Consider the following 14,583-nt stretch of genomic DNA (forward strand, 5'->3'; position numbering starts at 1 on the left):
CACAAATTTCTCAACTTTGAAACTATACCCAGTACATAATACGGCTATCCCCAGTACAGTACTGTGAACATTTCTAAGGGCATATCTTTAACAGTTTAAAAGTTACATTGCCATATCTCACAATAAAATAGTTGAGCTTATGCTAGTGAAATCCTTCGATTCAGATTTTATATTTATTCGATATATTCCTAAAAATAACAATACTTGTCGAAATTCTGTAAGTTTTGAGGTGATCAGCTCAGATTTGAAGAAACATTTTACGATGTCTGCTAAATCGTAAGCACTTTAAAGTATACCATAGGCCAAATTAAGCATTCAGCTATTAATTCAAACACTTGCTTCATTTGTGGATGCGGTAGATATGCGTTTACACAGCAAGATCTTACATCTGGTTAAGAAAAATAACTGCATAATTGTCTGTTTACTTATCACTTTTTGAGCTATATCCGGTGTCCGTTCCCACACAGTGAACGACAATATATTTAAGCGACTCAGATAACTGCCGTGTGTTGTTTTCCAATAATTCTGCTTAGATGTTCTATTTATAGACCCATTTTACAGTCTAGATTATTTTGTTGCTATGGAATAACGGATGTTAAGACCACAAGTGTATCTGAGAATAATAATATTATGCCGTCTCAAGGTATGTGTAACGAATTTTGTTTGTTTTTCAATAATTGTTTTCTAACATTATCCAAAACACAAAGCAATTAATTGTAAGATAGACTGAGATAATGAAACGGTATTATACAAGTTGTTTTTAATGTTAAATGGTATGAAATATTGTGACAGTTGTATACCCCACCCCCAACAACCAACTAATAATATCCCAAATATCTTAAACATATACAGATATTGTTGAAACATCATGATATTTTTAATAATCAACTCCTGACAATTTCCTATCAGTTACAAAGTATATTATAGTAAAGTAGATATGAAAGCCTGCTTAAAATACACCCCTTCTTGCTTTAAACGCCATAACTTTGCCAAAAATGGACAATTCATACAAAAATGACTTCGTAGGGAGGACCCATCTATAAAAATCAGAGCACTGAAAGTGCTGAATGCGGCAATGCCTTGATTTTCTCGAGTGTTTGTTTACTAAAAGTGAAAATAATATTGTCTTGAAACTTACAACTTGAAAACCTTTTGTTCAAGTGGCAACATCAGAATTTCAAATGTTCAATTATATGCATTTTTTTTTGACTGACTCGATATTCATTCTTTTAAGATCCAGTAGGCAACTTAACATTAAAGGCCATTCTTCAACTGAATTTTTTATAATGTGTATAATGATTGGTCTCGAAACTGTTGTAGACGCTTACAACATTGAAGCAACTGCCAAGTGTATTACCAAAAGTTACTTAAACTTTAGCCTTAGGCTTGCATTAAGTAAAATACTTGCACATAATACTTATAGACATATCACTCCTGAATGAAGTAAAACTCACGCTTATGAACATGTTATACTTATACAATTTCCAAGTCTCCATAAACTTTTTATAATAGAAAGCTTAAAGAAAGCAAAATAAGCTTAATATTGCAAACTGAAATGGACAAGATTTGTTTGTCAAACATAATGCCCCCCCACCCTGAGTGCTTTGTTGTTAGGATTATTTGGACAATCGAATGAAATATACATGGACCGATATGACAGTTGACTTGTCATTGACATTTGATGCCTTTGAGGCAGTTTTAAGATTATGACCATTCAGCGTGTGAGGAGTAGGTATAGTTTTAAATCGTGTTCAGATGATGACTGATATTTTCAGATAAAAATGTATCCTCTTAGCAGCACAGCAGGGAAAAAGTAAATACAACAAAATTTTAATGATGAATATGAGTTATGACTATGACCTTTGACTCTGTGACCATAAAACCCATAGGAGTCATCAACTGGTCACCCAAAACCTAAATGTCAATTTTAAGGGCTGTAGGTGCAGGCATTGTCAAGTTATCACACAGACAAGCTTTTTTGCGTACAAGGTCACTGTGACCTTAACCTTTGACCAGATGAACCCTAAAATAATAAGGGGTCATCTACAGGTCAGGCCAAACCCCCAAGTCAAGTTTGAGGGCCATGGGTCCAGACATTGTTGAGATATCACTGGGAGAAGCTTTGTTAACTTATTCGTATAAAAGGTCACTGTGACCTTGACTTTTGGGCCGATGACCCCCAAAATTAATAGGGGTCATCTACTGGTCAGGCCCAACATTCATGTCAAGTTTGATGACCATAGGTATAGGAATTGTTGAGTTTGCCTTCAAGGTCACTGTGATCTTGACCATTGACCCGATGACCCTTAAATCAATAGGGGTCATCTACTGGTCAGGCCCAACTTCCAAGTCAAGTTTGAGGGCCATGAATGCAGACATTTTCGAGTTACCACTCGGACAATCTTTAATCATCCAAGTTCACTGTGACCTTGAACTTTGGCACGATGAATCCTAAAATAAATAGGGATCATCTACTGGTCAGGCCAAACCTCAAATTCAAGTTTGAGTGCCATGGGTGCAGGCTTTGTCCAGAAATCACTCGGACAACCTTTTACCATTCAAGGTTACTATGACCTTGAGCTTTGACCCGATTACCTCTAAAATTTATTGGGGTCATCTACAGGTCAGGGCCAGCTTCCATGTCATGTTTGATGACCATATGTTTAGGCATTGGTGAGTTATCACTTGAACCAGGCTTAAAAATCCTTTTACCATTAAAAGTCACTGTAACCTTGACCTTTGACCCGAGGAACTCTTTAATCAATGGGGGTCATCTACAGGTCAGGACCAGCTTTCATGTTAAGTTTGATGACCATAGGTCTAGGCATTGTTCAGTTATCACTTGGACAAGCTTTAAAACCCTTTTAACATTAAAGGTCACTGTGACCTTGAACTTTGACCCGATGACCCCTTAAATCAATTGGGATCATCTACAGGTGAGCACCAGCTTCCATGTCAAGTTTGATGACCATAGGTCTAGGCATTGTTGAATTATCACTTGGACAAGCTTAAATACCCTTTTTCCATTAAAGGTTACTGTGATCTTGACCCGATGACCCTATAATCAATGGGGATCATCTACTGGTCAGGCCCAACCTTCATGTTAAGTTTGATGACCATATGCCCTGAGGAATTGTTGGGTTTTCACCCGGACAAGATTTGGTGTACCGGCGGACTAATGGACCAACCTTCGGACAACTGAACCCCCTCTTCTTCTAAGGGGGGCATGAAAATGAAATTGTCAAAATATCAAGCATACAGTCGAAACCCTGTTGTCTCGAGCTCCCAGGGACAGTACCGTAAGTACCTCTAGCATTGGGGAATTCTAGCAAAGCGGGAACGTTAAAGGGACTGTGTCACAGATTGGCACCAAAAATTATTTTTTTCTGTAACGAACCTCAGGACAATTATCTAATAGAATGTGTTACGCTTTGATATCATATTGTAAAAAAAAGTACCAAAATGTAAAATAAAATTGTGTCGGAGACCGGGTTCGAACCAGCGTCACCAAAATTGAAGTCCAGCGTCTTACTCACTGAGCTACAAAGGCTTATTCTAATCGGGTGACATAATTAAGTTTTACACCTACCTCGGTAATATCACGTGATAACACCGACTAGCCAATCACGCATAAGGAATAAATTATACTAGGTAGACATACCCAGTAATCTTTTTTAATGGAAAAATACGAAATAACTGCTAAACTTAAATAAATTGTTAACTATGTGGTACTTCAGTTAGTAAGTTTCAATGCATTGTACACATCGATGCCAAGTTTATGTTAGTTTTCGACCTTTTTTTTCGCTATTTTATCATACGTGAGACAGCCCCTTTAAAGCTGCACTCTCACAGATTGAACGTTTTGACAACTTTTTATTTTTTGTCAGGGAACGAGCCATTTTTTGCGAAAATCCATGGAAACCAGATATATAAGACGGCTGACAAAAAATAAGATCGCATATTTATATATTTAAGTTAAAAAAACAATGTTTTATTCAATTTTCTTAAACCGTTAGTAACGGTTTAAGCCATAAAACATTAGTTTTCGAACGGAAATATGCAAATCTGCGATCTGATCTTTTGTCAGCAATATTTTATCATTGGTTTGCAGATATTTACGCAAAAAATTGCTCTTTTCAAGACAAAAAATAAAAAAGTTGTAAAAATGGTAAATCTGTGAGAGAGCAGCTTTAAGCTTCAGTATAAAGAAATCAATCCTTCACATCTAGTTCGAGCCAATGAGAAAATTGAGCCAAGCAAGTTTCAGCCTATGTGTTTCGACTGTTTTTGTTAAGGAAATTTTGTTAAAAATTATTAAAGCATCTTTAGAAAAAAACATAATACAAAATTTACATTGTCGCCATTAGTACATATTTAAAAGTTTTAGTTTTAACATTGTTTAGGCATTCGATGCTGCGCAAAACAACTGTCAAGTGTGTTATCAAAAGTTTCTTAAACTTTAGTCTTAGGCTTACATCAAGTGTAACTTAACTTGCAAATGAGACTAATAATCTCTCCTGGATGGAGTAATTTTTAGCTCAAGCATACCAACATCTCATACTTAAGGTAACCGTTTTCAATCCTCAAGTCCTCATAATGTAATGTTTTGTTTATATTTATAAAAACTTCTTATAATAAAGCGTTTAAAAAAAGGCAAAATATTGCAAACTTTGGAAAATGAAAATGTCAAATTATTGGGTTGTACCCGTTATTAACACTTATTAGCACTTTGCACACTTATTCATCGGAATTTATGCGGATGTGTGAACGGTGAAGTCGTAAATCATAATATTTTCATACCATAAATTCGCACGTCCTGGGGCCTTTTCCATGGTCTACTTTCAATTCTGTGGCGTGAACAATAATCAACTTTAAATAACCCTAAACACATGCAAATTAAACCTGATGATAATCTGTCCTATTGCCGCTCATTTAGAGCACCTGCTTTCGTCATGCGTTTATGAAAAAACAAAACCTATTGTTTACATCGGACAGGTGCCTTAAAAATTGCCATAAGTTAAATATTTTCGGTGGACAACTTCTTTTTTCAAAAAGCAGGGTATGTATAAACAACAGCTAAGCTGCAGCGGATACTAATCGCTATTGCATGTTTATAAATTGATTTTTGAGAGAATTATCAAAAGTGGCTGATTAGTGAAAAATTGTTCTTTTTTAGCACGCCGAATTCTCATCCTGCCTGTTTAATATGACATATATGGTAATACCCTGATTTAAACTGGTTGTAATGTTATTTTAAAAATTGATTATATACATTTCATATTTCTTGGATAGCAGAAATTCTTTAGTCATTTGATTGGCAAGCGCAGACATTAAATGATCTGTCACATGACTTGAAATACCGAAAGTCTCCAACATGTTGCCGAACAAGTGTGGAATGGGCTGTTGTGAAAAAAGTCTCACAGATTTACCGTTTGACAACTTTTCTGTCTTGGAATGAACCAATTGTTGCGTAAATATCTGCAAAGAAAATTGCATAAAACATCAACTTTTGAAATTAAATATTAAAATTTGCGATCAACATTTTTGTCAGAAGTCTTATATCACTGGTTTCCATACATTTTGAATAAATTGACTCATCCCAAGACAAAAAATAAAAAAAAGTTGTCAAAACGTTTAATCTGTGAGAGTGCAGCTTTAAGCGTTAATGACATATTCTGCTGCTGATAGGGGAATTATAAAGTTGTTTTTTTATCCCAGTGCTGACATTACCTACTTGAAGTAAATTAAGTTACACCTTAGCATGTATAACTGTATAGTCCCTGGTTTAGTCTTAAATAATTGACTTGTTATACGGTACTTTTCTAATCCCTAACGTCTAAACGGGTTTGTGCAAAAACAGGGTGGTTTTAAAAAATATTGAATAAAGGCTTATATTCACATTTTACCATGTAAGTGCAAAGATATTTTGCACAAAACAAGCATAAAATGCATTAAAACACAGGATTTACCTTTCCAATAAAACGATACTTTACTGACACAGATAACAATTATGCCAATTGTTACAACTCGGCCATCTCTGGCATGTTTTCAGATAGACCGTGTAATTACAATCGAAACAACTTGGTCATGGCCGAGATTTTCGGATTGTTGTAAAACTGTAAACCGCAGCCTTGCAGGTGCCTTTCATGTATATATCATTATGTTTTGATTGTTAAAATGAAAAAAAAACATGTCGATCTCATGATACTTCGTTATTATTTATTTTTTCTGTACGGAACTAATTTAAATTACATTATCTGGCAATATGTTGTGTAATTATGTTAGTTTATAACCACAATATGCTTAACCTCGAATTCCGACAGGAATAACGACCCACTTTTGGTACAAAACAATTTGTACATGTGGAGTTTTCCATATCAAAGTCTTAAAAAATCCGTCAACGTACAATTATTTGTTCTAGTCCTGGTTATGCACTTAAGCCAAATGTAACCACGGCCGTTCCAGGTCAAGGTATTAGCCGGGACTTTGACTGTTGGTTTAGCCAGTCCCGGGTAAAATCCACGCCCGGTGGGCACACTGCTGGAAAATCCCAGCAAAATGTCCCTGCACCCCTGAGACATCCTAGGTTAAACCCATTCCCAGCTGATTTTGCGGTGAAAACAAAACCATCTCACTCACTCTGCCATGTGGGGCCACCTGAAAGGTAAAAACGCAGCCCATCTCCTTCGCCTATACCCCTAGACCTGCGGCGGCCGGGACTGTTGCATTACAAGTACTACACACGAATTATTTTTTCATCATTTGAATTGATGCATCAGGCATCAGCGCATTCAGCTATGAAACCATATATATTGTTTGTAGTAATTTGTACTTAATTACCATGTAAATGATACTAAGACATATTGTTGAACTATAATTACCTTGATCTATGCCTGCATCACCTTCATGTGTTGATCTTTTTACGTGATTTTGCACATATTCATACAACTGGCTTCGTTGATGAAGAAACCGTGTGCATAATTATGTGCATATATTCAATTCAATTCTATCTCAATTCCGTTTGACTTTTATTTGCAATGATGTAATGACATGTCACGAAATTTAATTGCATGAAAAATGTGGGTGTCATTTATTTCATGTTACTCACGGTTAAAGTAATTAAATCCACATGATAATGTAAATCATTCCATGGACAGCTAGCATCAATATTGGCTTTTGCTGAATAACTTCAACAAATATTGGACTTGTATTAAATAATGACAACAGCTTCTTTGTTTCGCTCTTCGTAAAATCCAACATGGCTTCCGTTTTGTTTATTCGACCGATGTCAGAAAGTACATGATAAAGCTGACGTCACAGTAGTCGTCCGCGAATAATATTTTGGAAACTTATCGGTCATGTACATATCATTTTAGCAACAAAAACTGTTAAATTGGTCGATTCTATTAAAATTCGAACATAATTACACAAAAAACGTTTGAACGGTTAATGTCTCGACGATGTATATTTGGAAATGCTTTTTCGGGCGGATTCACAAAATTGTTCGGCTTTTGATATAGTCGTGGAGTGATATATTCAATTTTATTTGTGCATAACTAGTACGTTAAATAGAAAAAAAATGAAAATAAAATAAAAAAGATCATTCAACATTCATTGATAGAAAACACTGCCGAAAACAATAACAACAAGATCAACCATAATTCATGTACACTGCCTGCATGGGTTTGAGAACTACTTGGCCTCGAACTGTCATTCTGAGATGAATTCTGCGGCGTTTTCAGTCTGCTCAAAATTCCATGTAGTCATTACAAAAGCGGCATAGCCGCAATAACCAACAAAACAAACATCGCTCCTCAAAAGTACATTTGTTATTCTTATAGAGGGGTTCGGATGGAACACATGTGAACCATTTAAAAAACAAATGCCTTTTAGGTCAATTAACTTTATTGTTAGTGCATTAACCACCTTCTTATGAATCCTTTCTCACTTTAAAGGCCTACATATTAGGTTGATGCAAAAGATGTTTTAATGCATTATCATGTTAGAGGCATTTGTCTTTAATGATTAAAACAAAAGAGAAAATGGTGTGTGTACAGATAAAAAAAGCTCTTATATTGTTTTGATTAATAATAGCTACGTGTCCAAAAGCGCAAAAAAATGCTTTTTATCTTTTTATCTGAACACAAATCATATCCTTTTAACTGTTATTATCATTAAAGATTATAAGTATATATCATGTGTTTCCGGTACGGATAGAAAAATCCGACCCGAGGGCACGCGCGTAAGCCGGTAACGAGCCTTGCCGAGTTACCGGTCACGCAGCGTGCCCGAGGGTCGGATTTTTCGATCCGGACCGGAAAAACATGATTGATATTTTTTCTTGCATACCTAAAATTATGAATTTATGGGAAAATTGACGTAGAAAACGCACTTTCGTACATTTCACCAAAAAGCGCGTGCGACGTTGTGTACTGACGTCATAAAGCGCAGTAATTTAAAATCACTATCGACGTCAAATAGTTCCTTTAAAAAATCGCGCTTTTACGATTATTTATTTTCAATTTTAATTAAAAGTATTGTTTACTTATATTTTTGATTCCGCTTCATTGAAATTGCATACTATACTTTTCATAAACCATACAATAAAAGAAATAAAAAGTGGCGCGTTGTTGCGCGTGACTCATCTTACATGGGGTTGTAAGATGAGTTTTTCCAGCACCGGTCACATGACCGGAAACACACGTCCGGTATGCAAGAAAAATGCGTTTCATATGATAATGAATAGCCTTTAATATAGGAAATATTCTGCTGCAAATCAGGGCTCCGTTTTAATAATTTTGTTAGTCTAAACTTTACGCTGCTTAAAAAAGCTCAGGTACATACGTAAAGCTACAGGCAGAATTTCTTATACATCACGTTTAAACGCCATACTTATCTCGTTAAAACGACAAAGTAACTTGTTCAAATGCCTTACATGTCTAGTTAACACAACAACGTAACTCGTTTAAACGCCTTAATCATTCGTTAAAACGACATTATTGGTGGATTTAAATCGCATAATAACCAGGCATAAACATGGATGAAGAAGGTACGGACTGGTTTCATTTTTAGCGGAATCCTGTTAATACTCATTTCTAACAGACTGGTTTTAATTTTCAGCGGAGTCACGTCGCTCACTGTTCAACGTTAAGCTAGCATCATGGTTCGTGCGGCTCAGTGCCATCTTCTGCATGGTAGCTTCCGGGATTACTATGGCAATCACCGACGTTGAAGCCGTCGCCATAATATCGTTCGTCGTCGGTTGTGCAGTATGTGCAATTTGGTCGTCATTGGTTCGATTATTCAATCGTTTTAACAACGTTGTTAACGTGATCGTTTAAAGTTTCAAATTGTTATTGCTCTGGATGTTTAATGGATTCACTTTTGATCTGCTGTATATCTAACATGATTAGAGAGAACTGTTTTAGCTGTACATTAGTTTATATATCTGCGCACATCATCAACTATTTCACGTTTTAAGTTAAAAACGATGTCGTTAACCAGGTTGTTAACATGAACGACGTTCTGAACAATTTGCCCATTATAACTTAAACTGTTACACTAAAATGTTTGACATTATTTAGTTTGTCATAGAAAACGAAGCTTTCAACTACACGTGTACATTTAAGTCAGAAGCAACACAATTTTACTATCACTTTGTCTAGCGAGACAGTGATCGAACACCAAAATAACAACATTTAAACTATTGTAAAACCCAATTTTAAGTTGATTTTCAACTTCATTTTTAGAATTGAAATCAGGAAGATGAAACAAAAAACTGTATAGTGTGCAGCGCCATGCACAACACATTATTGTCAAGAGAATCACTAACCGGTTAAATGCTATATGTTTAAGGAAGTTGGCAGGTATACATGATCAAATCAATTTGCACACAAACCACGTGACCTCACATGTGATAGAGGCATCACAAACACAAACATTTACTACGAATTTGCATAAATTGTCTGGGGTTTTCTTATCCATTTCAGGCACTGACTCAACCTCTCTTGGCGTCGTGTTGTTATAACCGAAATCCCGAGAGTTGTACGCCTTGGAAACTGGTAAATGCTTCAAAAACTTCAACCCTCAAAATCTAATTAATTTTGCTAAAGCGTATTCATTAAAACCAATACTTGGGTCGAGAAAGCACATTTAAACCAGTTAGCACTTAAAATCGGACCGAAATCAAGCCGATTTGAGAAGCTATAGCGGACCAACATCGGAGTCCAAGTCGGCTCAAATCCTCTTGCCGCCTAAGAGCCAATACATAACCGACATACCACCGCTTTCTCTGTTCTCTCCCGATAGCATCATTTAAATCATTTCATTATATAAATCAACGGACACCTTGATGTCACAACGTTGAATCAATGTTAAAGCTATGTAGCATTTGTCACAAGGTTTTTAATACCGAATATATTTATTACATCATAACGTCACTAATTATGTATATTTAAACGTTGAAAGACAATGTTACAACAACATTATATCGAAATAAGTGCAAATCTCTTTTAAATGTAGTATGTGTTACATATACAACATATAAGCTTCTGGAGTTTTTCAATAATGTGTTAAAGTAGTAATAGAGTATAATTAACACATAGTTGGCAAATGGTTCCCGAGCAACTGTTGATATTGTCATAAAAATAATGGAGCATGTGCATCGTTACGTTTATTCATTGATTCTTCCTTTTCAAGGCGATAGGAAAATCGTTTAAATTATCGTCGAGTGTTTTACTTATACACTTTACTGTAGTGTTTTTGCTTTCCCAAACAGCGAACAATCTTCTTTACTATCGGGTTGTTCTACTTCTCCTCATCGTTACATTTATTAACTCGAATAAATTATACACTAACCAATACATCTTATTGATGCCTTTATCGATGAGAAATTATTCAAACTAGTATTTCCTATTTTCTTTCCAGACGACCGGCAAGATCATTCTGTACATCTGGCTGTTTTTCACCAATTGTGTCTTGGTCACTTTTATCGGCTATGGTATTTTCTATCTCTATGTCTTCGCCATCCCCTACGCCGAGTACTTCTTTACTACTTGGATCGGTATCCTCTTACTTTTTGTATTCCTGATCAGCATCGTCCTTACCGCGGTCAACATCTACACATTCTGTGTTCTCCACAAGAACGGCTGCTGTTTCATGAAATCCCTCAACAGAGATATTTTGAACGTGGATCCAGAGGTAAAAATTTAAAATATACCGTGAATATTTAGTTACTTTCTATCAATTGACCTCTGTATTTCGATTTTACAACAGAAATTTACTACACATTTTAATAGTTTTTCTGTTTGAACTAAATGCCATAGGTATAATGAATATTGTTTTCAGTACTGTCTTTAATGTATTCACGTTTTAAGTACTCTTGCTTCAGTGGTAAAATTATCAGAGACATAATATCCAAGGCATACAACAGTCATAACCCCAACCATTATACTTGCGCTAAAGGGGTACAGTTTTAGAGACATAGTCTCCAAGGCATACAAAGACCATAACCTTAACCTTTATACTTGAGGTTAAGTGGTAAATATTTCAGAGACATAGTCTCAAGGCATTCAAAGGCTATAACCCAAACCTTTATACTTGAGCTTAAGTGGTAAACCTTTCAGAGACATGGTCTCAAGGCATGCAAACCCCAACCTTTATTCAATCAAGATAGTCTGATTGGTGTGTAGTATGTCTATATCAGAAGTACTTAGTGTGTCTCTCGGTTATTGTCTGTTCAGCATAAACCTTGTGCCTTAATTTTTTAAAAGTATTTGGTAACAACCCGTCCAAGTAGTTCAATTGTAACACTGTTTTAAGAACTCAGAGTTTGAGTATCCGCCTCCCGACCAAGAGTTCCCGGGTTCGATCCCCGGTCGGACACCGTTCTTGAGGCCTATCACATTGATACCCAGTGAAACTGGTTAGATTGTCCATGGAAGCAGACTCGAGAGTGTTCAAAATAAGGTGTCGGCTTTCTACAAAATCGAGACTAAATAAGTTGTTTTAAACTAAATCAATAAATGTATGATTTATCATGTATTCTCTTACAATAGGCAACACCAGTGGCTATTATTATGCCGACACAGACCGTGACATTTGGCCGTAAACCGGAACTGGATGCGGCTACTTCCTGTAACGTGTACCTCGAGCCTCCGCCTCCTTATCAGGAGCAGTGTCCGCCATATTTGGAGAACAAAACATAAACGTGTTTAGTTGCAATGTCCTTCTTACTAAAACAACGGAAAAGTTCATATTGTTGTCGCCTACTTAGCATGGCAGACATGTGGGGATCCAGTTGTCCACGGTCGTTGTTCGCATCGTCATCTGATTTCAAGAAATGACATTTTTATTTCCGACATATATACTTGAGTTTCATGTCAATTGTCAAATACTATATCTTTGTTCTATCAACTTTAAGACTGCACTAGTAAATCCAAGCAGACGACATATTCAATTTGCGGAATGCGTATTGCTTTTGTTTTTGTGACATAACCACGATGTTCTTTAAACTTCAAAGTATTGACAGTGCGAATGTCAAAATTGAAACTAGAATGAAACTGGCTCAATAGCCTCGATATGACAGTGCTTGACGCGACATCCGTGCTTCAACTTAATCAGCCGCTGGGTGTTTTTCATCTTACATATTTGACTGGTTATCATTATATTTTGTCCAATGAGAAGGCAGTATTTCTCCTGCTTTCCAATACATGTATTTCAGTAAATCTGCAGTCAGCCGTAATTTATTTAAATCAGGTGAAGTGGTAGATATAAACAGTGACTGTCTCAGTGGCTGTTAGTGGCTCGTTAACGCTATTGACGACTAACAAACTTATATATTGTCATAGATTGTTTTAACACGATTTAAATGGTTATACGACTGTTTCGCATCAAACCATTAAATTTCGTCACATCCTGTTACATCCTAACATTCTTGAACTATTACTTATTGATTGATATCGATATCTAGACTAAGTTGTTAACATTGCAATGGAATTGTCGTTGCGTGTCCAACCTCTCGCGTAAGAAAGCGAATAAAATTGTGATCATATTCCGTATTGAAATAGTACCAAACTACATCTGCAATTGTTAAGCCATTTCATTGTTTAAGGGCCTCGGTCATAACAATGGCACCAAAATGATTTTACTGGGAATGCATCTAAAGACATGTGTATCATAATTATTTTACTCTTTGATACCAAAATTGCAGACAAAAATACAATGTTAATATAAAACAACAACCTGGTTTGAGTTGGTAGCAAACCCACGCCGGTACAGTCGAGAAAAAAACCCTGATATTCTACCCACTCGCCCAAGAGAATTATACTAGGTAGACGTAAATTTAAACCTTTGTTGAAAACATTGCTAGCATAAACAACCAATCACGCTACAGCTTTTTGTCAAATAGCGTTTGAAAGGCATTGTTAATTATGGACTTCAAATACAATATGTGAGCGTACAATGTGTATTAACATTTGTTGAACGGTTTGAGCCGACTGTTTCTTAGTTTTACGACTCCTTATGATTTGCAACACTCGATTTCGTAATAGAAAAATAAAATCCATAAAAAGTGCATTGTATAAACCATGAACGAGTTCCTTTCAAGGGGCTAGACTACAGATGGTCCAAACATCGGCAAAAACAGTATTTGTTCTCAAAACAACCCACTTGCCAATGCAATCTGGCAGGAGGCCGATAACACACCAATTTGCATGATTAAATTAATAAACGCAGCTATCACGTTGCTCTCTCATCTGTGTTTTCCCATTTAAAATAGCGCATATTAGTTTCCCAGTTCATATCGGTTTATGCATACAGATTAATATACCGACGCTATTTTTAAAATTACTGGGATTTTACAATGGTAGACAACCCTAGTAAATTTCGATTTGAAAAATGCCCAAAAAACTGCGAAAGATCCATGTGTCGTAAGTGATGTCAATTGTATGTTAGTTTATGACAATTTTCTTTTTTTCTTTCATCTGGTGTCTAGCCCCTTTTAGCCGTTACCATTAAATTTAGAAAATAAATATAGCCACCGAGTTCAATATATAAACATCGATGTCGCGTGCACAACCACCTTGTCGCGGCAATCAAGCATATACCATACTGTGAAATGGCTGTTAAAGTTCTTTGTTGTTTAGTCATGTGGACCCTAAACAGTCGAATAAATTATATAGACTTTACTTTAATACAGCGTTGAATAATATGGGTGTAATAGTATGTTTGTAATAGTAATCTATGTTTGTTTACTTTCGTAACCTAACAAAAGACTAAAAGGCCTAGTTAAATCGTTCTATAAGTGACCCCCCCCCCCCCCCAAAAAAAAAAAAAAAAAAAAAAACGTGTTTGAGCTTTTAAGGCTTTATTAAAGAAATGGGCCCTAAATGCCCTCCTGGGCCAATTAACAAATAAACAGGAAATTGGCCCTTGCTTTGACATCAGCGTTATAAGCAGGAGATGCACAGCAGGGGATTGTCATGCAAAACATTCCTAAAACTAGGTCTTTATAATGTGTTTTGTTAATACCGCCACCCATTCACAATACCTTATTATCCATCTTTTCAAGCCTATATAAAACCA

At 35.9% G+C, this 14,583-nt stretch overlaps 1 protein-coding gene across 1 annotated transcript; it reads left to right on the top strand.

Annotated features, from left to right (window-relative positions):
* Positions 1–484: 484 nt before the first annotated feature.
* LOC128234594 (uncharacterized) lies at positions 485–13,051 on the top strand. The gene is made up of 5 exons (XM_052948904.1): positions 485–643; positions 9,121–9,269; positions 9,990–10,061; positions 10,927–11,199; positions 12,057–13,051. Exons 1-5 carry the CDS (start codon positions 631–633, stop codon positions 12,204–12,206), a joined length of 657 nt encoding a protein of 218 aa, XP_052804864.1. The 5' UTR covers positions 485–630; the 3' UTR covers positions 12,207–13,051.
* The last annotated feature ends 1,532 nt before the right edge of the window (positions 13,052–14,583 follow it).

The sequence above is a fragment of the Mya arenaria genome, chromosome 1, assembly GCF_026914265.1.
Source record: "Mya arenaria isolate MELC-2E11 chromosome 1, ASM2691426v1".
Lineage (NCBI taxonomy): Eukaryota > Metazoa > Mollusca > Bivalvia > Myida > Myidae > Mya > Mya arenaria.